At 43.1% G+C, this 23,868-nt stretch overlaps 1 protein-coding gene across 6 annotated transcripts in view; it reads right to left on the bottom strand.

Moving 5' to 3' along the window:
• Positions 1-23,868, bottom strand: part of cfap74 (cilia and flagella associated protein 74) — a 30,432-nt gene that overhangs the window by 5,204 nt on the left and 1,360 nt on the right. For 3 of the 6 annotated variants that reach the window (XM_029834065.1, XM_029834067.1, XM_029834068.1), the window contains exons 1-26: positions 23,645-23,755; positions 22,356-22,494; positions 22,189-22,267; positions 21,664-21,727; positions 21,300-21,458; positions 20,251-20,349; positions 20,053-20,157; positions 19,436-19,609; positions 19,224-19,334; positions 18,677-18,779; positions 18,151-18,287; positions 17,019-17,226; positions 16,777-16,932; positions 15,985-16,134; positions 15,793-15,911; positions 12,151-12,217; positions 10,946-11,035; positions 10,632-10,796; positions 10,453-10,555; positions 9,776-9,879; positions 9,267-9,389; positions 8,882-9,003; positions 6,218-6,346; positions 2,339-2,426; positions 1,129-1,302; positions 74-207 (exon numbers count right to left, since the gene is read on the bottom strand). In XM_029834065.1, the coding sequence (XP_029689925.1) occupies positions 74-207; positions 1,129-1,302; positions 2,339-2,426; positions 6,218-6,346; positions 8,882-9,003; positions 9,267-9,389; positions 9,776-9,879; positions 10,453-10,555; positions 10,632-10,796; positions 10,946-11,035; positions 12,151-12,217; positions 15,793-15,911; positions 15,985-16,134; positions 16,777-16,932; positions 17,019-17,226; positions 18,151-18,287; positions 18,677-18,779; positions 19,224-19,334; positions 19,436-19,609; positions 20,053-20,157; positions 20,251-20,349; positions 21,300-21,458; positions 21,664-21,727; positions 22,189-22,267; positions 22,356-22,442 (3,050 nt within the window). In that variant the 5' untranslated portion in view covers positions 22,443-22,494; positions 23,645-23,755. Of the gene's footprint in view, positions 1-73; positions 208-1,128; positions 1,303-2,338; positions 2,427-6,217; positions 6,347-8,881; positions 9,004-9,266; positions 9,390-9,775; positions 9,880-10,452; positions 10,556-10,631; positions 10,797-10,945; positions 11,036-12,150; positions 12,218-15,792; positions 15,912-15,984; positions 16,135-16,776; positions 16,933-17,018; positions 17,227-18,150; positions 18,288-18,676; positions 18,819-19,223; positions 19,335-19,435; positions 19,610-20,052; positions 20,158-20,250; positions 20,350-21,299; positions 21,459-21,663; positions 21,728-22,188; positions 22,268-22,355; positions 22,495-23,644; positions 23,756-23,868 lie in introns of those variants that run through there. The other 3 variants (XM_029834069.1, XM_029834066.1, XM_029834070.1) reach the window with 3 other exon arrangements.

Here is a 23,868-nt window from a genome sequence, read left to right as displayed (position 1 = left end):
CATCACATTTTGATGTTTAATTTGTTATTTCCCTTTCATGCGCATGAGACAATAAACAAAACATAAGGCCAACCTGTTAAATTCTGATTTGCAGGTGAGTTGGAAACTGTAGTCTTTGTCCACAGTGGGACAGAAGATCAGGTCAAACCTCAGGGTTTCGTGCGGGAGCAGAGTTCCAAATCCATCATTGGGCTGGACGTCTATACACTACAGAAGACAACAACAGAGCTGACATCCAGTTTACGTAAACATACTTTACATTTTCATTAAAACAACTTAAGCAGCAGTGCACTTAAAAAAGGTCGGGTCGAATTTTTCCGTATCCTTATATGTAAATATGTGACGGGCTGTACAATACAATAAAAAAAACATGAAGGATTTTAAAGGGTTTAACAAAAGTGCAGCCTGAAGAACACTGACTGCTATTTGCATAGCGGCGCTGATTAGATTCTTTTTAACCCACGCAGCACCAGGAGCAGCTGCTGCTACACCACCGGGTCTGCGTCAACTTGCTGATGTTTTATTTTATTCTTTTAAACAAACATTTTTTAGTCTATAAGTAATAATTAGTTGCGGTCATTTAAGGGAGAAAATGTAAAGTTTTTTTTGTGTCCATGTTAAGAAAGTTACCATCCGCGCTCCTGAAAACGGTCACCATAGAAACAGCGCCTGTCACGCACACGAAGCTGGTTGAAGGTTTTTTAAGAACATATTTTCGACGCTTTGAGAACTGACACACACACACAGACACACAGACACACACACACATGGCGTAAACTGCTTAAAATGCGATTCAAATAAAGTTTAAACCCCAAAAAAGTCAGATAATAAATGATCATCTGATGCCATCTGCCCACTGAGGAAGCACACGTGACTGTGAACATTTTTACATGTTCAGACTACGATGGCGCATCTATGTGTGTGTTCCCTGGAAACAGCCTGAGTGTGCAGGTACTGGCTGGTGCTGCCATAGTTACGGACATCATTAGCACACCGCTGAAATAAAAAGAATCATTCAGGAAAACTGAAATCAACTGGTATCCCTGGGTCTTTTTAGTTCAGTTTCAGTCTGGTTTTCAGTATCTTGTGGAGCCCAGCTGGTTTATTATGATCTGTGATGTTCAGTACCTCTGGAACGCCCACAAATCCAAACTCCTGAGGCAGCAGAGACAGGTTGGTGAGGCCAACGCTCTTTTCCACCGGGTAGTAAATGGAACAGTCGCCAAAGTCAACCTCCGAGAGGTCGAAGTGCAGGTCTGATGTGGTGACGATGGCGTTAACGATGAACTGGACAGGCTTCACCTGAAACCACAAGCAAGAATCCTCTTTTGTAGGTCTTTTGTTGGAGACACAAACAATTACCGTTAGTCTTTGCTTTATCGCTCCATTTTATTGACAAAAGGTTTTACTGGCTCTTATAAAATGTCAGCAGTGTGTTGACTACTCCTTATAAACAAATTAGAGAGAGAGAGAGAGAGAGAGAGGGAGAGAGAGAGAGAGAGAGGTGGGGGGGGGATTATTGCCAGGAACTGTGAGCTTGGGGATGGCAGCAACAGCTTTTGTGCACCACAGGAGCATCCTGGCCAGGTCTTTGGCTCCTTGTCAGGGCCCTGCTTCCCTCTTGTGTCCTTGGAGAGACAGGGAATTAGGAGTTGATGGAGGGTGGAGAGGAAGGTGACAATTTGGCAGACTGACAGATTTAGAATGAGCGTGAAAGCGGACCGGCATCAATGCAACACAAATATCCGCTTGTCTGTCTAATAACGCTGCTGCTGCTGCTCAGTTGATTTCAGTGATACAACTTTGCTGTCTGAACTGTTCACACATCACATTTGAACCGTTTGGTCTTTAAGCATGAAATTCTGAAAGAGGTCGTAAATATCAAGCTGACTAATATTTGTTCGGTTTCTGTTTATGTGCTATAGTGCACTTCGGACCTTTGGACACTTGGACATGAGGGACTTGAACCGCTGACCTTTGTTGTAGAGTGACCACTCTCCCACCAGCATCTCCTGTATGCATTATAATCTGTGTGCTGTGTGTTTTTTTTTTTTTAAATAACATTTTAAAAATAACATGAAATAAAAAACAAAGGAATAAACAGGGTTTGAAAGGATATGCAGCTATAGGATAACATTTATGCTTGACTTATTAGTAACCAGGCCTAAGGGATGGGAATTAATTTTAGCATGTTATCGGTAAACTAGGTTACAACCTTCAGCTGCTTCTCTCAGAGATAAAATAGGGCAGATGCTGCCCTGTGCCATGGCGGATGTATACACAACCAGTACAGGAGGATTTACTGTAAGTAAACTATATAATATCATATAAAGCAGACCTGTCCTGCAATTTGCAGCACCACCGGGACTTCCAGAACCCCCGTATCTGCGTCGAAATACTTGTGGGCATCTTTGGATAAAGAGCTTCTGCAAGAGAGGCGGAACACAGTTAGAGCGTGAGAACACAAGTTAAAGCATTTCTCCATATTTGGGTTCATGAATAATATGCACCAGTCAGGATTTTTGATAATTAACACCTATTTGCAACAGGGTCTGTAAAGGTTGCTGACTTCCATCAGTACCACAGATAAAAACATTGAACGGCCACATGCAGCAGATTCAGACCCCCAGGACGTTTTGCTTTAACTACTGGGGTGGGTGGGGGGGGTGGGGGGTGGGGAGGGTTGACTCGCCAGGGAAAACAGGAGAGTGATGGAGATCACGCCTCCACATCAACGTGGGTTGTAGCCATGGTGATGAGAGATGCAAGTATGATTCAAAGTGGCCCAGTAGTTATGCAGAGGCTTATGTAAAACTCCAGTTCTTAGTATACAGTTCCATATTCACTCCGCGCGTGTTTATTATCATTATGTAAACAGTGATCAAATGTTTCGATCCAACCCCACCACTCGTTTCCCCATCATCTCTTTCTGACTTTCATTTCTCATCTACACTGCATATCGCCTTGAAGGTCGCCTTTCTGGACTATTGATGATGTAAAAGTCAGGCTTCCAATGCAAGTCAATCTGTGTCTGACGATCTCTGGTTCATTTTTTTCCTCCGAAAGTAAAATTCAAATCGCAGCATTAACAAACACCAACAGTCATTTTCCAGCACAGTTTGACCAATGAGCACAGACGGGTTATTTAAGGCAGCGCTGGTGTTCTGCCTGCAAATAGAATCACTGCTGGAGAGTCACTCTTGAATTAGCTTGGCAGGGCAGAGTGGAAAACATGGTGGGATGCCGCCAGCCCCATATGCTCAAAAGAATTGTGCGGATGGATGAGATCTCAGTTTGTTAGCGCGCAGATTCTCTCGTGTGCATGTTTTCTCTGGAGTTAGACCCCCCTCCCACAGCCTGGACCAAAAAAACTAATGCTCCACATCTGCCATCAGTGAAGAAGACAGAGAATTTTATAGAACTGAATAAAATCTGTGGCGCTAGAGTGACAGAAAGGTTCAGCTTTCTCTGGGGAAAACAGATCACAAGGATCTCCCACAGTTTAAATACCAAAAAGTAAATAAAAATGAAAAAAAAGCATTTCAATAATCCATGAAATGTAGCAAATAAGTGATAAAAGGTAAAGGGATTAGGGATGAGGGATTTAAAAAATAAAATAAAATCAGAAATCGGTTAAATAAATCAGATAAAACCCCATTTACCCTATACTGTTTATTTACATCACTACTGTTGCTGACACTGAACCGGCAGTGAAAGTAATGACAGGGCTGTTTGGTCTAATCTGGAGTAAATCATCCTTGTAATCTCCCTTTGATCAGGCGGAACTAACGGAGCGGGAACATGCTTCGAGATTACACTTGTATATATTCAAGCTCTCCAGCCTAATGATCTTGTTATCAGACTCTAGGTCTCCTCCAGCCTTCCCAAATGCATCCGGATGACTTTGGCTGCTGAAACGATGGTACTTATTTATCAAATGTCTATCAAATGTCGAACGTTGCGATTGTTTTCTCCTAATAGTAACACGGTAATCCCTGTCCCTTCTGATTACACTGACAGTCTAGTTTGTTATATGTAATCTTGTTAAAACAGCATTATGCCCTCTTCCAAACACCGGTTAAGGCACATAATTTATGCCATCATGATGAAGAACTGATAAAAAAAATGTGCAAACGAGGATGATGTAGGTTATGGAACAATTCGTCGAAAATGGGAGAGAAGGATGTGGGTTGGCTAGTGACAAATGAAAGTGGAGGAAGACAAGCAAAGAGGGATGGAGGAAAGGGAATATGGTTAAGAATGTGGGCAGACAGAATTAACAGGAAGCAAGCGTGCGTTCGCCCGCTTTTAGAAGCAAGACACAAATACCTGCATGAAGCCTGGAGGCGTGAGTCATTTCGGAATTTGGATTTAAGTGTGTGTTTGCATGGATGAGTAAGAGAACAACGCTTCTAATGAGGATTTGGAAATCCAGTCACAGACTCTGGCCCAGGGAACTTGGCAGCGCCGGCTCCAATGACACGCTGCCATTGCACGAAACAAAGGGAGGCCTCTTGAAAATCCGCAGAATTTCAAGTGAGATTTAACCGAGACGCTTGAAAATTGCGGGTTTGCAAAATGCTAAATTTGGTTATATATTTACCACCGATTACAACTGTGAATTTGCCCTTTCGGAGAATACTGATCGTGACCTTGGGTCAGTTCTGGAATAAATGAGCTTTATATGTATGAGACCTTACAAATTAATAAAAATATGGAACCCTCAGTACTGATATCACTTCACATTTTCATCTTTCCTCCAGACCTCAACCCTGAACCCTTTTGGTAAAAGGTGATATTTATCATCCACTTTGTTTGTCGGCGTCAATATAATTCAAAGGAATTATGGTTGCAGTAATAACCTGCCCACTGGGACTAAACAGTAAGAAAAAAAAAAACAAAGAAATGCAGTTAAGTACAGAAGTAAAAGGATGAGAAATAGATAAATGTGTGAGTGGGAGAACACAACAGAAGTGGAAGGGAGACAGAGCTAAAGTGTGACAAAGAGAGTAAAGAGGGGGTGAGGCCTGTGGCTGTGTTAATGTCTGTGAACGCTGCCTCCTCTCAGCAGCAACATGAGTAATACGCTACTCTAATCCCTGCGTTAAAACCCCTGCTCATTCACTAAGGCAGATTACAAACATCTTTTTATTCCCCCCATCTGAATGATGACCGCTCTGTGCCCCCCGTCTTTTGTAGAACCTGCACTCGTGTTTCCAGACTCTATCAATATTAACTGAAAGGATTGATAGAAAGGGAAAAGCCAAGGAGGACGGGCAGATGAATGCTAGTGCCCACGCTGAGTTTAACATACTTCACGCCTCTCATATTTGGCCTGGGGTCCCCTGTCAGCTCTCTTGGCGTTCATGCTGCAGTTCAACCTCTGCCTCTCCATCTAAATACAGAGCTGTTGTACACAGAATTAGCATCTTCATCAAAGTCATGACAACACATCGCCACCACCCTCAGGATGTAGCAATTACTAAATTTAACACCTATTGAGTTTTGACCTCCATATTTGATTTGTACACCAGTGATAAAACTATAGATTTAATGACTAACTAGCAAATACATCTGTTGTTAATCTATAGTCAGGTGCATAATTATTTGGGCGATGACACTTTCTCGACCTCTGAACACCAAGTGTCATGATCTACCTGATGTATTTGATTGTGTCTAGGAATAAAAGCAGTATCACTCATACAGTATAGGTAATAGCAGTATATGAGGAGGTTTAATTCCCATTGTCATCTAGAAATGCTGATGCTGATGCCACTGGCCTTAACTGTCACCTTCTGCTGCTCATTGTTTTTCTTTGCGTCTTCAGTGTGACACTTTTTCTGGATGTAGCCATGTATCCGTGTTATAATGCCATATTTGACATACGATGTGGTGGGATTTGGACCCTAAAAGTCTCTGTCCTTCTGCAGATCTGCTGTCTCCTTTTCGTGACATGAAAATTATTAAATGATATGAAAACAACCCAAACTAGCTCTTTTCAGGGCAGAACACACACCAATGTTTGGGTTAGAGACAGACTACAGTCCGTTTTTATACCCAGTCCTATTAACTGAGCCTATATGTAGTTTACAGAGTGCTTTAAAGTGAAATACAATTTTCCTGAGCAACGGTATCTGAACAGACTTATAGTCTTAAATTACATTAGCTGCGGTCCAGTGATTCCATTATCACTGTCATCATCTGTGTCCTTTCTTACCGTGGCAGGAACTTGAGTTGAGCATTAAAGGATGATTGAGCCTGGATGAAGCCGGTCTTTGGAAGGATCTTCATGTGCTTCCTCAGTTCTGGGCACACTTCAAAGGTCAGCTTCAAGGTTGTGCTGGACCTGCCAGGCAAGAAGCATTCTCAGACCGAGTGTATTCCTGTATGTTTTTTGAACAATAAAACATGCCTATAATATTCTACAACTATAGAAAAAGCAGGCCACCAGCAAGCAGGTCATTTACCCACATATTGTGGCCTTGCCCCATAAGAATAGTACATCTATAGGCAGTAGTAGCGCAAGGTTATGTAAGATAGTAGATTGATCTGTTTATGATCAAAGCACTTTAGTTTTGATCTTTGGAAGATCGAAGGTCAAAGTCCCTGGGACCGCCGGAAAATTGGCAAAATTCAAACTTCTCTTTCTTGGCCCATGATCAAAATTTCCTGAAAATGTAATTAAATCCATTCTTACCTCTTTGAGTTATTTTGCTATCAGACAATCGTGACAACACCACTGTAACTTAAAATGAGATAATGTGAAAAAATATCATTATTATTCTTTGCTCAGTGTTGGGAGGATGCTAAGCTTCTATGTGCAGGCGTTACTACAGTGAAAGGAGTCACAGGACGGAATTTGATTCAACTTTAAAATGGGGACATACATCTTACTGCCAGGACAGGGAGTGGTTTGGACCGACACCTCCAAACTGCCTTCTTTAGGGTGATTCAACCCATGTCCACATTTTTCAGGTGGCCTCATTTCCAGGATGGCCAACATATGGTTGTGCCTGGGGCGACAAACCATGCTAATAGCCGAGGATCTGAAATAAATGGTTCTTCTCCTTGGGAATTCTCCGACAGAACCAACCAAAGCCTACACACACAGCACAGGGTGAAGATTGCCGGAGGTGATCTGTTTCCTGCAATAATATTTGATCATCTCACACTTCAAGGAGACAAACGGCGAGCGGTCACTAGGTTCCAGACACGTAGATTGACAGACCTTTATTTATTTATTTATATATTAACTTTTCTTTTAAATTGAGCATCTCTGTTCGAAGGAGAAAGAAACCCAGATGGCTGTTTCCCTTAAGGCAAGAGCTCATTTTCATTCTGTTTGTCTCTGAGACACATATTGAGGCACCATAATTATTATGGCCAAATTAGACCACTCAAACCACCTATGAAGGACTCAGCAAAGTTCCATTCGTGTAAAAAGTGTAAAAGGTTTCCATTTAAAAGCAGTTTAACTGTCCATCTCATTTAATTGTAGACAAATAAATGCAACAGGCTGGAATGCATTTTTTGATCATCGCTATATTTGACTTCAGAAAATGAAAGAAAGAATTCTAAAATCAGGGAAAACCTCCCATTCCTCAAATCAATACACAAGGCGGCCCGACGGGACCGCGATGGTACGGTTAACAAAGAGAAAAGTAAAACAGAAAACTCAATGGCCTCTGATGGGCAGCAAGAGCATGTTTGATGAATACATTATTTAAAAAACAAAAATCAACTGTCAACCCTCCGTTGCACAATATTTCAATTACTGCCTTGCAAGGGAAAGAACACAGCATTTTAAGGCCATAGTTCTTTCAAGTAGTTGGAGTGCTGTTCAAACTACTGGCCCAGAGACAAAAGAGACATATTCAATTATGATTATACTTCTCTCGCTCTCTCTCGCTCCCGCAACCAAAAAATCTCTCAGTCTATGAAGGCCTTGTCGGATATCTACTAATCTACTCAAAGGAACAAGTGACAAATTATATATGAAAGCAGCGGCACTCTTATTGTTTCCCAAAAAAGACGGCCAAGATATTCGCTGTACATTTACTGAAGACAGACTTGCATTTCGCAGGGTTTTGCTGCTGCGTTGACGCCTTTTTTGGACCACCATTTACATTGTCTCGCTGTCATTGTCGTGTTGTCATCGTCATGTGCTTCTCTGCCAGTGCACCAGATGGCTGCTGTCACAAATCCCCCATCCCCACACACTTTCTGCACATATATTAAGGCACAAAGGCAGCGGGAAGCGGACCACATGCCTGCGCACGTTAATGCCCTAATGCGTTCTTATCTTTGTGTGTTCATCATGAAATATGATATCCATAATCATAAAGGATTTGCTTTTACCCCAAGTTATTATGTGGAGCTAAGAGGATTGGAGCAATAGGTAATAGTATCAAAGACTATTAATCAGCTAATACATAGAATTCAGGCATACGTCTAAGCATTATGGTGGAAAGAGCTTTGACGATGGGCCTGATCAACTCTGAGCCGATTCTGTCTATACTGCAGGATTTCCGTGATTCCCACCTCTTGTTTGATGGCTAGATGAGTAACTCTAACAGTGGAGAGGCTAAACAGCACTAACTTAGCGCTGGTGCTCATCGAGGCACTCATCTGCTCGGGTAGTTTATCCACGTGTGCAGTCTGGCTGGTCATTTATTTTCAAAAAAGTCAAATGTTCATCTCAGTTATTGTGGAATTCTTCTTTAGATGTTTACTGCAGGATTGACATACGTTAATGGTGTGCGACAAACAACCGGAGTGTATTGTGTAAGTTCTTTAAGGATTTCTTACAGAAAGAAGGTTACATAAATTTGTATGAATAGGCTACTTTTAATATACAGCTTCACCCACGTTCTGAACTCACCTGCTTTGGACGGTGATGATGTCTTGATAGAGGTGATCAAAGAGGCAGATCCTTAGGTCAACGCTGGGTTTAGCCACCCACACGGGGATGGTGACGGCCACTCCAGTCACGTGGATAGGTATCTGTTAAAAGCAACTTGTCTTTTAAGCATAAAATATTTCCCTAAAATAAATGTGTTGTGAATAAATTCACAAACACATTTAAAAAAAGAACAGGCCAGTGAAAAAGCAGTTAGCATATTAAACCAAATGGCAGTACAAAGAAATTAACTTAACGAAAATTTAGCAAACGTTACCTTACAAAGCCATTTCTATTGTTGCTGCTAAAAATCGACATTGTCGTTTATCTCTGACATCAATAAAACAATAAATATCTTGTATCTTACTGGTTTGATGGTCGAGTCAGAGAATTTGATGTAGAACTTTAGTCTGGCCTCTCCTGGGATGGTGGGAGTAAATATAACCTTCAGCTTAATGCTTTCAAAAGGTCCGAGTTCGCCATCTCTCACCTAAAAAACAACATTACAAATGGGACAAGATTTGGAGTTTCAGTTCTGCACAGAAGTGGAACCTCAGGTTCTTCACCAGAATAGTCACATTAGGCGATATCGGAGCAACTGGAGGCAAATATTTGTGGCAACAGTTCCGACTATTACTTTGGTTCTGTTCCACATAATTATCTCTGTGAGGTGGGATTCATGTCAAGGGTCACCTGAGCTGCGTGATAGCACATTTAACAGTTTGGCGTGACACCATTCTGAACATTGTCATTAGTCTGAACCTCACACCTAATCTGAGGGTTTGCTAGAAAATGATTAATGTCGCCAGAGGTAATGGAAATGCTGAGAAGTCTGGGAGACGGAGGTGAATATTTACAGCGGAATATAAAGCATACTTTTCCCAGAGTTAGGTCACTGCAGTCAGAGTGGCTCTGGTCCATCTGGGCATCTTCTCTGGCTGATGCACAAGTCTCAGGATTATCTTCTGGAAGTGGATCGTCTGAAACATGCACAGACAACTGAATCATTTTCACTCTTAAACTGGCTGGTCTTGATAAACCTCCATCCAGAAAATGATCACACAAAGAAAAATATGTAAAATCACATGTGAATGACCTTTGACCTCATTGCAGCAGTCAGAACCAGTGAGTCCCACTAAGAAAACCCTTTTTTAGTGGTGTTGTCAATATACTTAGAGCATATACAAGTTAAATACACATTTACCACGTAATATAATGCATACTTAAATGTCTTCTTTTAAACATCACATTTGATTGCTTTTTTTGACCTATTAAAACAAGACAAACACCAAATATCATATATTGTCAGCAGCTTAAAGCTTTGGCTGAGACCAAACAACCTTTTTCCAGAAACCTCAAATAAAAAGAAATCTCCTTTTTCTAAAACAGATGAAGCATCAGCAGAAGGCTGGACACCTTATCGAGACATCAGTGGTGAAATGTGCTGAGTGCTGAGATGAAGCCTTCAGATCAGAGAAGATGCCTCCATGTCTCCAACTGCGAGAGCAAGGTGAACTAAGACGTGCTTGTATGTGCTTCGTGTTGTTCTTTACCTGACTGCTTTTGCAGCAATGCTTCGGGGAGCTCCTCATGCTTTAGTTGGGAATCTTCAAGTAGCGTTGACACAGAGCTTGTCTGGTTATCACGTGCTACATCCTGCCCGAACGCACGCACAACTAATAAACACACCTCAAGGAAATCGCAAGCTGTCCTGTCAAATAGCGGCTCACACCTGGGTTGTCAACTGGGCCCGACATCTTTCTCCAAAGAGGGCTGCAGACGTATCCAGGCTGAAAAAGATGGCCAGCGCTCCCTTGTTGGCCAAAGTGAAAGTCCGCGACGTCGTCTGGCCCACCACGTATGTTCCGAAGTCAATGAACTGGCTGTCAACTTCAAGCTAGTTGGGAAAAAACAAAAACTAAACAGTTTGTATTGCAAATATGTACATAAAGAAAGACAGAAAAGGACTCTGGGTTATGGGTTATACCAGATGTATTGGTGGTAGCTTGATCAAAAGCTCAAGTGGGCCTACAGCACTTCACTTACGTCACATTTCTTTATTGTGCATCGGAGAGGAACAGAGAAGACACCAGCTTCTGCGGAAAACACAACATCTCCTTCCAGGTCCTTGTTAAACTGCAGATGAAGAAGCGTTCCACAGAGTTAGTGGTACATGCACTCACTGGCCACTTCATTAGCTGTTGTTAAATGGTTGGACCCCTTTTGCCTTCAGAACTGTCTTCATGACGTACGTTCAACAAGGTGTTGGACAACTTTCTCAGAAACCTGCCATAAGAACGTCACACAGTCGCTGCAGACTTGTCAGCTGCACATCTATGATGCAAATCTCCAGTTCCAGCACATCCTAAAGGGGCAGATCTGGTGACTGTGGAGGCCACTGGAGTACAGTGACCTCCAGAAAAGGATGGACATGGTCCACAGCTATACTCAGGTAGGCTGCAGCGTTGAAACAACGCTCAATCACAAAGTGTCAAGAAATAATGTCAAGAAAATCCCCCCCCCCCACCATTACACCACCAGCATCAGAAGCCTGACCCACTGATACAAGGGAATCCTGGTGAGTCTGTGAGCATTGGAGCCTCACTTTCCTGTTCTTAGCTGAGAGGAGGCACCGGTGTGGACTCCTGCTGCTGCAGCCCATCTTCTCCAAGGTGTTCTGGATTCCTTGGTTGGTTATTGGAGTCACTGTGGCCTTTCTGTCATCTGGAACCAGTCTGCCCATCTCACCTCTCACCTCAACAAGGCCTATTTTACATCCACACTACTGACGCTCACTGGGTAGTTTCTCTTTTTCGGATGATTCTCTATAAACCCCAGAGATGGTTGTGTGTTAACATCCCAGCAGACCAGCAGTTCCTGACACGCTCAGACCAGTCAGGCACCAACAACCAGGCCCCATTCAAAGTCACTTAAATCCCTTTTCTCCCTCATTCTGATGCTGGTTTGAACTTCAGAAGGTGACTTGACCACGTCTACATGCCCAAATGTGTTGAAATGTACCCACGTGATTGGCTGATTAATTATCTGTGCTAATAAGCAACTGAACAGTAATAAAGTGGCCAGTGAGTGTAAATGTGTATCATGTTTGAGCTCAGTTAAAGACTATAACATAATCAAATAGTAATGATGGTTATTTTATCTTAGTTGCACTTTTCATAATTATCCAAGCAGTGTAATATAGAGAGATTATTTTCATATGTCATGCAGTACAGTTATGAGGTGCTACTAACTGTAGGTTGAAAAACAGCCTGCATCTCACAGGACATTCCAGCAGCTAAACGACCAGGAGGCCTAAAGCTGAAACACAAAGACAAAGGTTGCAAAAACATTTGCATTGTTGTAGATGCGCAGTAGCAGAGCACAGAATGCTGTTTCTATGGTGATTTTCTACATATCACATTTTTACAGTATAATGTTCAATGTGACTTTTTGCTTGGCAGCAGAAACCAATTTCCACCCAACATTTGTTAAAAATCAATAAAGAAAGCACATTTCTCTGCAGAGGAAGATGCAATATGATAAACAGCTACAGATTAATTCAAATGAGTGAGAGGAATAAACCTGGAAGACAAAGCTGAAAATCAACACTGTTCCTGAGAAACACCCAGTCTAACCTTATTTTAATGTAATGCAGACCATGCAAATAGCAAAAGGTTTATTTCTAGACAAAAAAAAGGAGCGTTATTTCAAATTCAGGTGTGTAACGCACAGCGCGTTTCCACTGAGGCCAACGCTGCCCCGATGCGTTTAACTCGCCACCCCTCCAGACGCACAGGAAGGCAGACGATCAATACGACCACAGCGGGCACTCAGCCAGACACGCTGAGGACGTTTGTCCTCCTCGCTCTTCTTCAGCTCAAACTATACAATGCCTTTGAAATCTGTGCATACTGCGGCAAACATTTTTTTTGTGTTTAGCTAATTATCTTTCTTATCAATACCATCTTTGCCGAGCTTTGAGACAGGTGGTGTGAAATGAAGAAAAATAGAGCAGTTCACTTGGGATTAAATGCTGAGTGAGACAGTGTTTGAAAACGCCAGCTAGAGCCCTACATAGAGCTCTCAAATGAGGCCACACGACACAGCAAATTGATTTGAGGAGGCTGTAGTAAAGAAAGTGAGTGAGGCCGCACGTGTCTATGGGCCGGACTGTGTTTCCTCTCAATTAGTTACTCATATATAATTCAGTCCAACAGCCTCACACTTAATTAGTAGCAACTCCAAAAGCAACCAATCACGTGTCCAAACATTGCTTTGTGGGAAAATTGCTGTAAAGTTATTAATACAACAGGCTAATTTGATAACTTGACTTGCCGACTCCCAGATCAAGTTGAGAGGCCAAAGATGATGGAACTTTTGTCCAAAAACGACAAAAGTCATTAGTATCCAATAGTGGCAACATTGACAGCACCATCTGTGGGTTGTGTTAGCTACTTATGCACAAACACCAGTCCTGTTTTACCTCATTTAATAATGTTGCTATTGAATAATAACTGAGGATAACTAAAGGTAGTTGTGCAGGAACAAAAAAATCCATGTTGCTTTCCTGACTGGTATTTCATTTTGAAATGTATTTATCTTTTATATACTGATAGAGAACTAGCTGTACTTCAAGGTTAAAATACTGAGCTTCCACACACGGTTTTAAAAGATATGAAGTCTAACAATGTGTGCCACCCCCCTCTGACTCAGAGGCTTGTTGAGTCCACCATTTTATCTACAGTTCAGCTTTATCTCACACCAGACCACAGATGCAAGTCTTCTAGTAAAGCATTTACACTGAGTCAAAACAAGAGACTTTATATTTATTAACCTTGTGCTGACGGAGCGATTGCAGTTTTTTGTCACACGATTGCAAAGACATCCCAGAGCTTCTTCTGACATGGCTGCGTAATGCATGTATGCTTGAGAGGGGGTGTAGGGGGATGGGAAGCCATTTTTAGAAATTCAGGGGGTGTACAGGAAACCATGGGCTGGTGTAAAGAAGCCCAGTACGTTCCTGGTTCTCTCTGCCTTGCTGTGATAATATTTAACTTATTTTCTCCCTTGGGAACAGACACAACTGGTCTGATTCTAAGTGTTAATGCACTATTTTACATACAAGGTATAACATCTCAAATATATCGGCTACATCAACACATGGGGTAAAACTCACTATATAAAACCAGATTACCCAGTTAACTGAGTGATATGTTATAATTTGAATTGTGCTGCACGTTTGCATCCTCTGTTAGGAATGTATAATGGTAACAGAGTGAAATTTAACTTCATGTAAGATAAGACCAGAGGACTAGAAGGTGATGTGTTCAGACAAGCGGTTCTGCACGAAAGCTTAGTGATACAACGAGTGGCTTTCAGCTGACCCAGCTCGAGCCTGGCAGAGTCCTCAGGAAGGAAGGCAGAAAGAAAGAAGAGCGATGAAGAGCCCCCGTCACGTCATGGAGGCACTGATAAGGAACGTGATACACAGCGAGTGACCTGGAGAACAACACGTCTTTGCTTGCTCTGCCCGTGGGCTGCTGGCAGGCTGGGAGAGAGAGAGGGAGAGGAGATACCAGGGACAAGACTAACTGAGCTGAGATTTTAAAGAGGAGCCGCGAGTACGATGATGAAAAGGTGGGAGGACAGCTTTTAATTTCAAGACCACACCATCGGCTTTCAAGTTGACACAACTCATGTTAAAATGCTCATGTGGTTTATTAAGGTGGCATCTGTTAAAATCAAGATTATTTGTTGGGGCTTAACAGAAGCTCAGAGCCTGACTCCCCAAACAAGCTACTGTGGCAAGGAAAAAAAGCAACTTTTAAGAGGACGAAACCTTGAGCGGGACCAGGTTCATGTTGGGGGACCATCTTTGATGGAGGAGGAGGAGCAGGAGGGAAGGGGGGGGGGGGTGGAGAACACCACAGCCTCATAGCTCAGCTGGTGTTTAAGCTTAGACAACTCTGTTCTATGAGCATTATCATAGCTAGAATGGTAACTTTAGAACGAGTGACTATGATCTTAGAGATTCTAAGAAGCCCAAGTAACCAGTTGGGATGATATGGTGCCAACAGCACCTCCAGATACTGCGTGATGGAGCTTGGCCTGTAAGAGTCATGTGGGTCTGAAGTATTTTTAAATCTAGTTCCGCATCCGGGCAGCAAATGAAGAGACACCAGCACAGGAGTGAGCTCTCATGCCAGCATTTTGGATCAGCTGGAGGTTTCTCAAAGAATTCTTTGCACATACATGATAACAGAGAATAACTAGAATAGAAGTAAGTATTGCATGAAGACTGTCAGCCTCATTATGAGTCTGTATGCTTCCAATCGCAATGTGCAAGTATAAATGAAGATCTTGGTCAAAGATTCTATCTGTAGGATAGTGCTGCTTGCATCTTTTTATCAGATTTAGCTTCGGTTTTAATGATTATGTGCTTTAAGCAAGACTATTTATTGTTTAAAAGCTTTGTCTGAGCCAGTGTCATTTTTGACAAGTAATTCAGCATCATACACTGGCAAACTAGTGCTTAGCAGACAACCGTAAACAGGAACAAAACCTACAATGGTGTATTTTCAGGATATAGTGTATGATTAATCTGAAGTCAACTATTTTGCCATATGACAGCACATTGACCGGCCCAACTGGGCAATTGTGGGTTTATACAGCAAATGAAAGTTAAAATGTGTCACCTCAATACTTTATTCTATAAGATGCACATCAGCAGACATCAGCTATGTGCCCATATATATATCTGCCTTACATATGTGGGCATATAAACCCCGTTAGATATTGTAAAGCACGGTGAAATGTCCTGGCTGAATTCCCTCATTTCTCATGTTTTTGTGCACCACACATCCATGCCTACACAGCTAACGCAAGATTCTTACTTGATAGAGATGAAGTCCTGCAGTTGGGAGGAGACCCTGAGAAACTTGCAGTGCTCAGTGACAGAGCTGCTGTTCGTCAGGATGATTTTCTTCTTATAGGTTTTGCCAACATCAAAGTCCTTTCAAAGGGTAAAGGAGGACACAGTCAGCCTCCCCAGCAGCTTTAGCTGGACGTTGTCTGCACAGTTGTACCTTAAAGTGGATCATCGGTGGTTTGCTGACAAAGAGAGGCCCTTTCATTTCTTTCCCATCGACCTTCACAGGTAGCTTTCCCTCTGACTCCGCTGGGTTCCCTCGTTTCACTTTTGTCAGGACCGATGTCGTTTCTTCAGTCAGGAATTTCTGGGACGGGCGTAAAGAAAACCAAAGACGTTGAGGCGTTATATGGAATATTCACAAGAATCCATTTTTCCTGCTCACTTAAGAAGAGGCAAGACGTGACGTTTCAGCGTTTTACTCGATCTGGTTTTATCTGAGTTCTTCTCTTCCTGTATTCAGTCGGGCTCTCGGGAAACAGCTTAATAACTTGAATTCATTTCCGTGTGAATTCTCCTGAGCTAGCCACTGTTGCACTGATGAGGGCATAAAAATGAGATGTGAAATGTTTTAGCGGGGCAATCGTTTCCACTGCTATGCACACTCACACTGACGCCTCAAAGGCAGCGATGCCTGTCACTATGGCGATGCCTCCGAAGGCACAGGAAAAGTCAGAAACGGGGTGACTACTCTGGTCAGTGCGATGCATCGTGCTTATACAGTACACGCTGCAAACAAACCACCAACAAAATGACAGAGATAACTTTGTCTCTATTCAGGTCTGTAATGTTCTCTGATTGTAGTTGAACGTTGGGGTAGAACCTTATACCAGGTCCGAACAGGCTTCAGTGACTGGGTGGGGAATTTATCTGTTTTAAAACATGCAACAAGCTCATTAAAGGTAGGCGATGTTACTGCTGGGACTGGAACATGATTTATGAGTGTTACTCTTGGCACATTGGAGTCCCAGTCCCACAGCCCAGGGACCTCAGGCTCATTCAGTCTTCCAGCGAAGCTCTGCTGGAACTCTTGTCGGTACGATGCGTCCTCCAGGTCTTCAGCGTCAGAAACCGATGGCGAACTGCTCGTCTCAGTGAGGTCTTTCTGTTGGATACATCGATCGTGGTTTTACAAAATGCACTTTATTTCTTTACACGATCTGCTCGCGTTGAAGGTTTTGAGCCACTGACGTCTGTGCATGCTTCCTCACAGCCTGATGTGAGGCTCAGCTCCTGGTAGTTAGAGCAGCTCTCTCTTGACTGGGACAGGGATCGTAGCCTTTCTTTGGTGGAGACCCACCTTCTCTTATGAGGCTCTTTGCTCGTTACCCGCTGGTCCTCACGGTGCAATTTTGTCTCAATTGCTGCCTTTTCAAACTCCCCCCTGTCTCGGAATTCCCTGGGAAGGGCAGATGTACAGCATCATGTAGCAACACGGTCACGCTTTCCTCAGCACATAACCAGCAAAACCACCCACACACTACTGCATGGAGTGGGAGTAAAGGACATACAGGTGGGAGAGGGGAGGGGAGGGGAGGGGAGGGGATGGGAGGAGAGGGGAGGAGAGGAGAGGAGAGGAGAGGGAGGGGAAGAGAGAGAGGAGAGGAGGGGAGAGGAGAGGAGAGGAGAGGAGAGGAAGGGAGGGGAGAGGGGAGGGGAGGAGGGGCGGAGGAGAGAGAGGAGAGGAGAGGACGAGGCAGAGGAGAGGATGAGGAGAGGAGAGGAGAGGCAGGAGGAGGAGAGGCAGGAGAGGGGGAGAGGAGAGAGCAGAGGGAGAGACTAGAGGAGAGGAGAGGAGCGGAGGGAGAGGGAGGAGAGAGGAGGAGAGGAGAGGAGGAGGAGGGAGAGAGAGCGGAGAGGGAGGGGAGGAGAGAGAGGAGAGGAGAGGAGAGGAGAGGAGAGGAGAGGAGCAGGGAGGAGAGAGGCGGAGGAGAGTGAGAGGAGGGGAGGGGAGAAGAGAAGAGGAAGGGAGGGGAGGAGGGGAGAGAGGGAAGCGGAGGAGGAGAGGAGAGGAGGAGGAGAGGAGCGGAAGAGGAGAGGAGAGGAAGGGCGGGGGAGAGGGATGGGAGGGGAGGAGGGGAGGGGAGGAGAGGAGAGGAAGAGGAGAGGGAGGACGGGAGGAGGGAGAGGAGAGGAGGGGAGAGGAGGGGAGAGAGGAGAGGAGGAGAGGAGAGGAGAGGAGAGGAGAGGAGAGGAGAGGAAGGGAGGGGAGAGGGGAGGGGAGGAGGGGAGAGGAGAGGAAAGGAGAGGAGAGGAGAGGAGAGGAGAGGAGAGGAGAGGAGAGGAGAGGAGAGGAGAGAGGAGGGGAGGGGAGGGAAGATACTTTAGCTTTGGTTTCATCATCCCCTGTTGATGCATCATCCGGATGCTGTTGATGCCTTCAGCCTGCCAACGTTCTCTCTGCTGCTCATTCTTCTGTCCGCCTGCTCTGGCTCGTCTTTGTTGAAGGCGAATGCTTTTCTAAACAAATGACATCAAATTATTTGGCATTTTTGATTCTACTTCATTTTTTCCCATTTTACGAACGGAAGCATATCTGCTGAGTGGTGATTAGGAAAATGCCATTATACATTCCTAATAACAGTGTGATTGCTTTTCTGCTGCTGCCTCAGCAGCACTGGTGATGGTGATGTGGGTCTGTGAGATGTGTTTATGCTTGGCAAACTCCTCAAAATCAGCCTCTTTGAAATCATCTCAAAAAGGACCAACTGTTCTGCTTTGTGTACATTCAAAGATAGAACTATATGTGCAAGTTATATAGATGCGTATGCATATGTGTATGCATACACACACACACACTATATATATATATATGTTTTCAGAGAGAGAGATTTAGTAGAATTGATTACTTTGTTAGCTTCTATGTTTGACTTTAGTGACTCTGCTGCCTGTGTCCTCCGTTTCTGCATCTCCATCCTCTGCTGTTCTTCCTCAGCTTTTTGCTGATGTATCCTGAAGGCGACGTGGAGAAGTCACATTGATATCCAGCATCTAGCAAAATTGTCCACATACAACAACTGAAATTGCACCTGTGGGCCAACTCAGGTAAACAAGTGTTTGTGAAGTACTGCGATAGATAAAAGTACCGTACATAAAGCAGACAAAGTGGAATGTTTGTTATCGAGTGCAAGAACGTTTCTGAATGTTCACCACTTTAGGAAACAGGGTGAGAATATTGCTGATAACTTGAATATTTCATGCTCATTTGCAATCTGCTATTCTTTTTCATCCCCAAATCTGTGAAACTGGTGAAGAGATTCACACATAGTCACAAATGTCTTTTTTGGTCAGTTCGGAATATATAATGATTGGTGGGATCCTCCGAGCGTGCGTGGAGATAAAGCTGTGAGCTTGTTTGAATACTCAGTCTGTTAAACCCACGTCATGGCTGCTTACCTTTTAATGGTCTCCTTCAAGTATTTATCAGTTATCATGTGGCTGAGGCGGCTTGCTTCTGCCTTCCTCTGATGTTCTGCCTCCATTTTCATTTTCTCTGCTGCCTGTTCACTATCAAAAGACAATAACCGAAACATACCGTGCTTGGTTAGTTATGCTTTCATGTATCTGAGTCTCCGGATGGGAAATAGAAGTGTAATTTATGTCCAGACTTTATCAGATGCTGCCTCTTGAGCTGCATGTTCTGGCTGGCTTTCCTTTGCTGCTGCAGCCTCAGCACTGCCTTCTGGGCCTTATGGAGCTTATAGGCCTCCTCCTCCTCCCGCACCTCCTGCTGGAACAAGGACAACCTGCCAAGTTCCAGTTCCACCTTGTTCAGCTCCAGTCTGGGGAGGGTGGAGGCAGAAGGAGAGTCGAAAGTTAAGGTTATCAGGAGGAGGCACAGATGGTGTAGCGGTACAGCGCTTTCCTGCGGTCGATGTACGAGGCTAGGCCTATATTTGGTTTAAAAAAAAAAAATACAGATTTAATTTAGCTTTTCCAGTTCTATTTAAAACACGATTAAGAATAGATCAGTCGACTGAATCATGAAGTCTAAGAGGAAAACATTGAAAGGCTGAAAAGGGATAACGGTCCTTTAGAAGAGCTGACATCTCGCCACATAGTAATAGTGAAGCTATTATTGTGGTGACTAGAGGAGTAATAAAAACAAAAGGGGCTGTGCTGGTGTGGGTGATTGATTTCATGGAAAATCCGCAGTATTAGCAGGAATGCAATCGTCTAACATCTAATCGTCAGTGTCCAGCTGTTTTTACTTTCTCAGACTCACTCGTGTTGCTTCAGCTCAGCCTTGATGCGGCTTCTCAGCTCCTCCTCATTGTGCAGCATCAGACACACATGCTTATGCTGGGCTCGCAAACGAAACACTACCGCGCTGAGGAAACATGGAGCGCAACGCCAGGCCGTGAAACAAAGCACAGAGGCAGTTTCCATCATGTGTGGCACACGTCCACCAGTCTGAATTCACCTCCTCTCTGCTTCTTTTTGCCGTTCGATCTCTTCCTCCAGGTCATTTCTCTGCTCCGTCACACTCTGGATTTTCTGATGACACAGTTTGAGCTCTTCTCTAAAAAAAAAAAGTGTTGGATTGAAAAAACAAAAAAAACCCCACATTTCTAGCTATTACAATTCAACATTCATGACATTGCTCATTTGACCAGTTGGGTCTGTCAGTGGCACGCTGTGAGCACACCTACACACAAACACCTCAGATGCTTTGATAACAGGTTTTTACTTGCTAATGGTGCGTAACACAACCTGTCAGTCAATGTAACTTCAGTCTGACCAGGGAAAGCTAAAGTTCATTTAAACCCCGGCTAATTTAGATCCTCTTTTGTCCACAGTTTTCTCGAGCAGGAAGCATTACAGCTCCATTCTGACCTAATTTGTGTCTGGATCCTGTGTTGATATTTTAGGTTTTTTTTTGTTAGTTTGTTCTTGAATTTGACTTTGCTTTCTTGTGTTGTTTTGTGTCATCCAGGTCATTCTCAGTGCTTTGATTTCTTTCTCTCCATTCACATCCAGACTGAATTACCTCAGTGTCTCTCTCATGTCTCTATTTGTCCCCCGCCCAATCCTTGAATACCCGAGCCATCCTCCCCTTCTGCAGGAGATCATTTTAATATCTTCAATATGTCTTTTGGTTCTGATACTGCTAAACGAAGGAAAACGGTGGGTTTGCAAGTGCAACTACATCACAGCTCATTGAGTGCTAAACAGCTGGCAATACGGACAAATAAAACCAGATGGAAGAAAAGTGGGGAAAGGAGCCATTATGGCAAATGTTCTCTCTACTGCCGGAATGATTTGCTGCAAATTGCCGAATCAAACGGTACAGAAATAACAGGCCCTGCGTGAAGGGAGCTGGAGATGTTGAAAAGGTGGAACAGTGAGGGAGAAATATAAGGCACTTTTTGCCCACCCCGAAAACACCAAATTAAATATATATCTACTTCTGAAGAGCTGAACAAGTGCGATCCTCTCGGTTAATGAGCGCTTTGGTTTTCAGGTCCAGACCTGGCTGTCAGCACTTCCTTCTCCTTCTGCGTGCGTAAAGAGGCCAGCTGGTGCATGCTTCGTCTCAGCTTGAACATCCGCGCTGTCCCGGCAGAAGTGTAACTCTGTCCCCCGTTGGCCTCCACAGAGGGGTCAAAATCACCATCACCCTCATCCTCTCTTAAAAGACATGCAAAACGACTGTTAGGAGCACAAATACAAATGTGAACTCCGACCATCTACAAATATATACACAACTATCTTAATACGGTGCAGAAAACATGGAAAAACCTTGGCTGAGCTTTATTGTTTTCTTTGGAAGGATTGCAGATTATGAGGCTAAGCCCACGAATGTCTTGGAAATTGAAGATCAAGAAATACCCACGTTATTAATTCTTCCATCCATTCTACATTATCATCCAAGAGGTTGGCCAGGCCTGGACTATCTTCTGAAGAAAGAATTAAACAAAATATTTTTTACTGAATATTGCGTTTTCAGTCATTACTCAAGAGGTTTAGAGGACCTGCAGAACATATCTTTTGCATGACTGGACCGGACCTATGTTAAATTTTCAAAAGTTTCATTGTTATCCCTGGAATTTGAAATGTAGCTTGCATGCTATGATAGGAATATTAATAAGTGCAGACTTTTGCATCTCATCTTCACTACATAACGAAGCAGCATTCTAGGATCTACGGTGACATTCTGGAAAAAAACACAGCAGTATCTGTGTGATGTGATTATTCCACTACAAAATTACATCTATGGATCATAACTGATTATTAAAAGTAATACAAAGCATACCTTTAAATAATAGTCGGACCTTTACTGTGCAAAACAATTGTGCTTGATTAGAATGGAATAAATTCTTTCATTGAAAATTAAGCAGGAAATGAAACTGGATCTCACCCTCACTGCTGGGGACATTCAGCTGTCCGCAGCTGTCTGACGGACATGGACTGTCTTCACCGTCCATGTCACCTGACTCCTGGAAAGCGTGGGTTAAAATTGTCAATGTGCACATGGAAACGCACTTTATTGTACTATATTCAGAAATATGTAAGTAAAAACCTTACTTCGAGGGTATGTTTTTTCAAAAGTACTTTTCCACTCAGATAGAAGACTTCGCTGCGCTTTGTTGTCTGTTTCCTTGGAGACGACATTCAGGGGCGTGGCCTGCCCTCCATGAAGGAATGGTCAAACTGGAAACACCCTCTGAGAATGGTAAAAAGTGTTTTCGTAAGCTGAGAAATAAAGAAAGGAATTTTCTTTCTGATGATCTAAAAAAATATTCATAATAGAATCATTTAACTTTTGACTAACGTTCGTCAGTATTTCTTGACGTTGAGCTTGACTCGCAGTTGTATCAAAAAAAGCGACGAATTTAGCGACAGCCCCTGGTACCACAAATCAGTGTAATAAAATAAAATAAAATAAAATACAACAGCAGTGTAAAAACTTCATTGGAGGTGATAAACGAGCAAAATGATGTCGTTTTTTCATCTGTAGATTTGAAAATAAAATCAAAACAATTCTTTCTGCATGTGCATTCTGTACGGAAGCCCATTATTTTAAGTAATTCCATACTAAACAACGTGCAAACCAAATCCAGACGCTTGAAGAATTCACTTGGGAAAATAAACCAGGGCAGGCGAACATTTATGGAGAGTCAACATGGCTGCATGTGTTGTATTGTTTCTGTAAATGGTGAAGTAATCCCTTCAATCATCTGCTTTTAGCGTGGAATGACCTAAATGAAAAACACTGAGAGGTTCCATTAAAAATCTATTATATCACTTTCACGTCAACACACAAACAGGAGCAATATTTGTAGTTATATGGCTAATTTATAAACTGGAGGAGAGGAGGGGAAAGGAAACTGGGGACATTATTGCTCTGTGGGGAGTGAGCACAATGTGGTTGACTTTCCCAGTATATGAGCATCATTTCTATACATCCTGTGGTATTTTATTCACAAGAGTCTCCAGAAGAGGTTTAATCTATCGCATTATATCCGACATGAAAGCATAACCTCTGAGGTATCCAGTGATAGGATATAAAAGGAAAACACTCATGTGAATTAGAACTGGATTATACATTCAATTATATAACGGTCTGATGAGCACACAGTTAGAGGCAACGTGGAGCATAAACGTATAAATATTCAACAGTGATGGTGAAACGTTCTAACATGAGCGATGACGTCACCCCCTTCGCCCTTTTGTTTTAAAGAAGTTTCTCGGGAAGTTTCACTTCAATCATAAAGTTCAACTTTTAGCCACCTCTTTTTGGCGAAGGGCAGAAAGAGGACAAAAACGGTGTTCGTCTCCACTCCCAAGCCACTTTATTTTTAACACATAATTACCATTTGTAGATGATTCTGGTGTGTCACATATTACATAACATATATGTTCGTGACATGCTTTCCTGCCGCCCCCGCCTTACGTGTCCAGATTGAATCCGACGTTTAGAGGCCAAATAAAGGAGGGATCGAGAGATTAGTGACACACTCTCTCTCTGTCTCTCTCCTTTTCTCTGCATCTCTCTCCCTTTCCGTGCGTTTTGCGGCTGCGGCGTTGAATCGCTTCC

Source organism: Takifugu rubripes, chromosome 3 (genome assembly GCF_901000725.2).
Source record: "Takifugu rubripes chromosome 3, fTakRub1.2, whole genome shotgun sequence".
NCBI lineage: Eukaryota > Metazoa > Chordata > Actinopteri > Tetraodontiformes > Tetraodontidae > Takifugu > Takifugu rubripes.
Note: the sequence above shows the minus strand (reverse complement) of the source record. Positions and strands in the feature narration are given on the sequence as shown.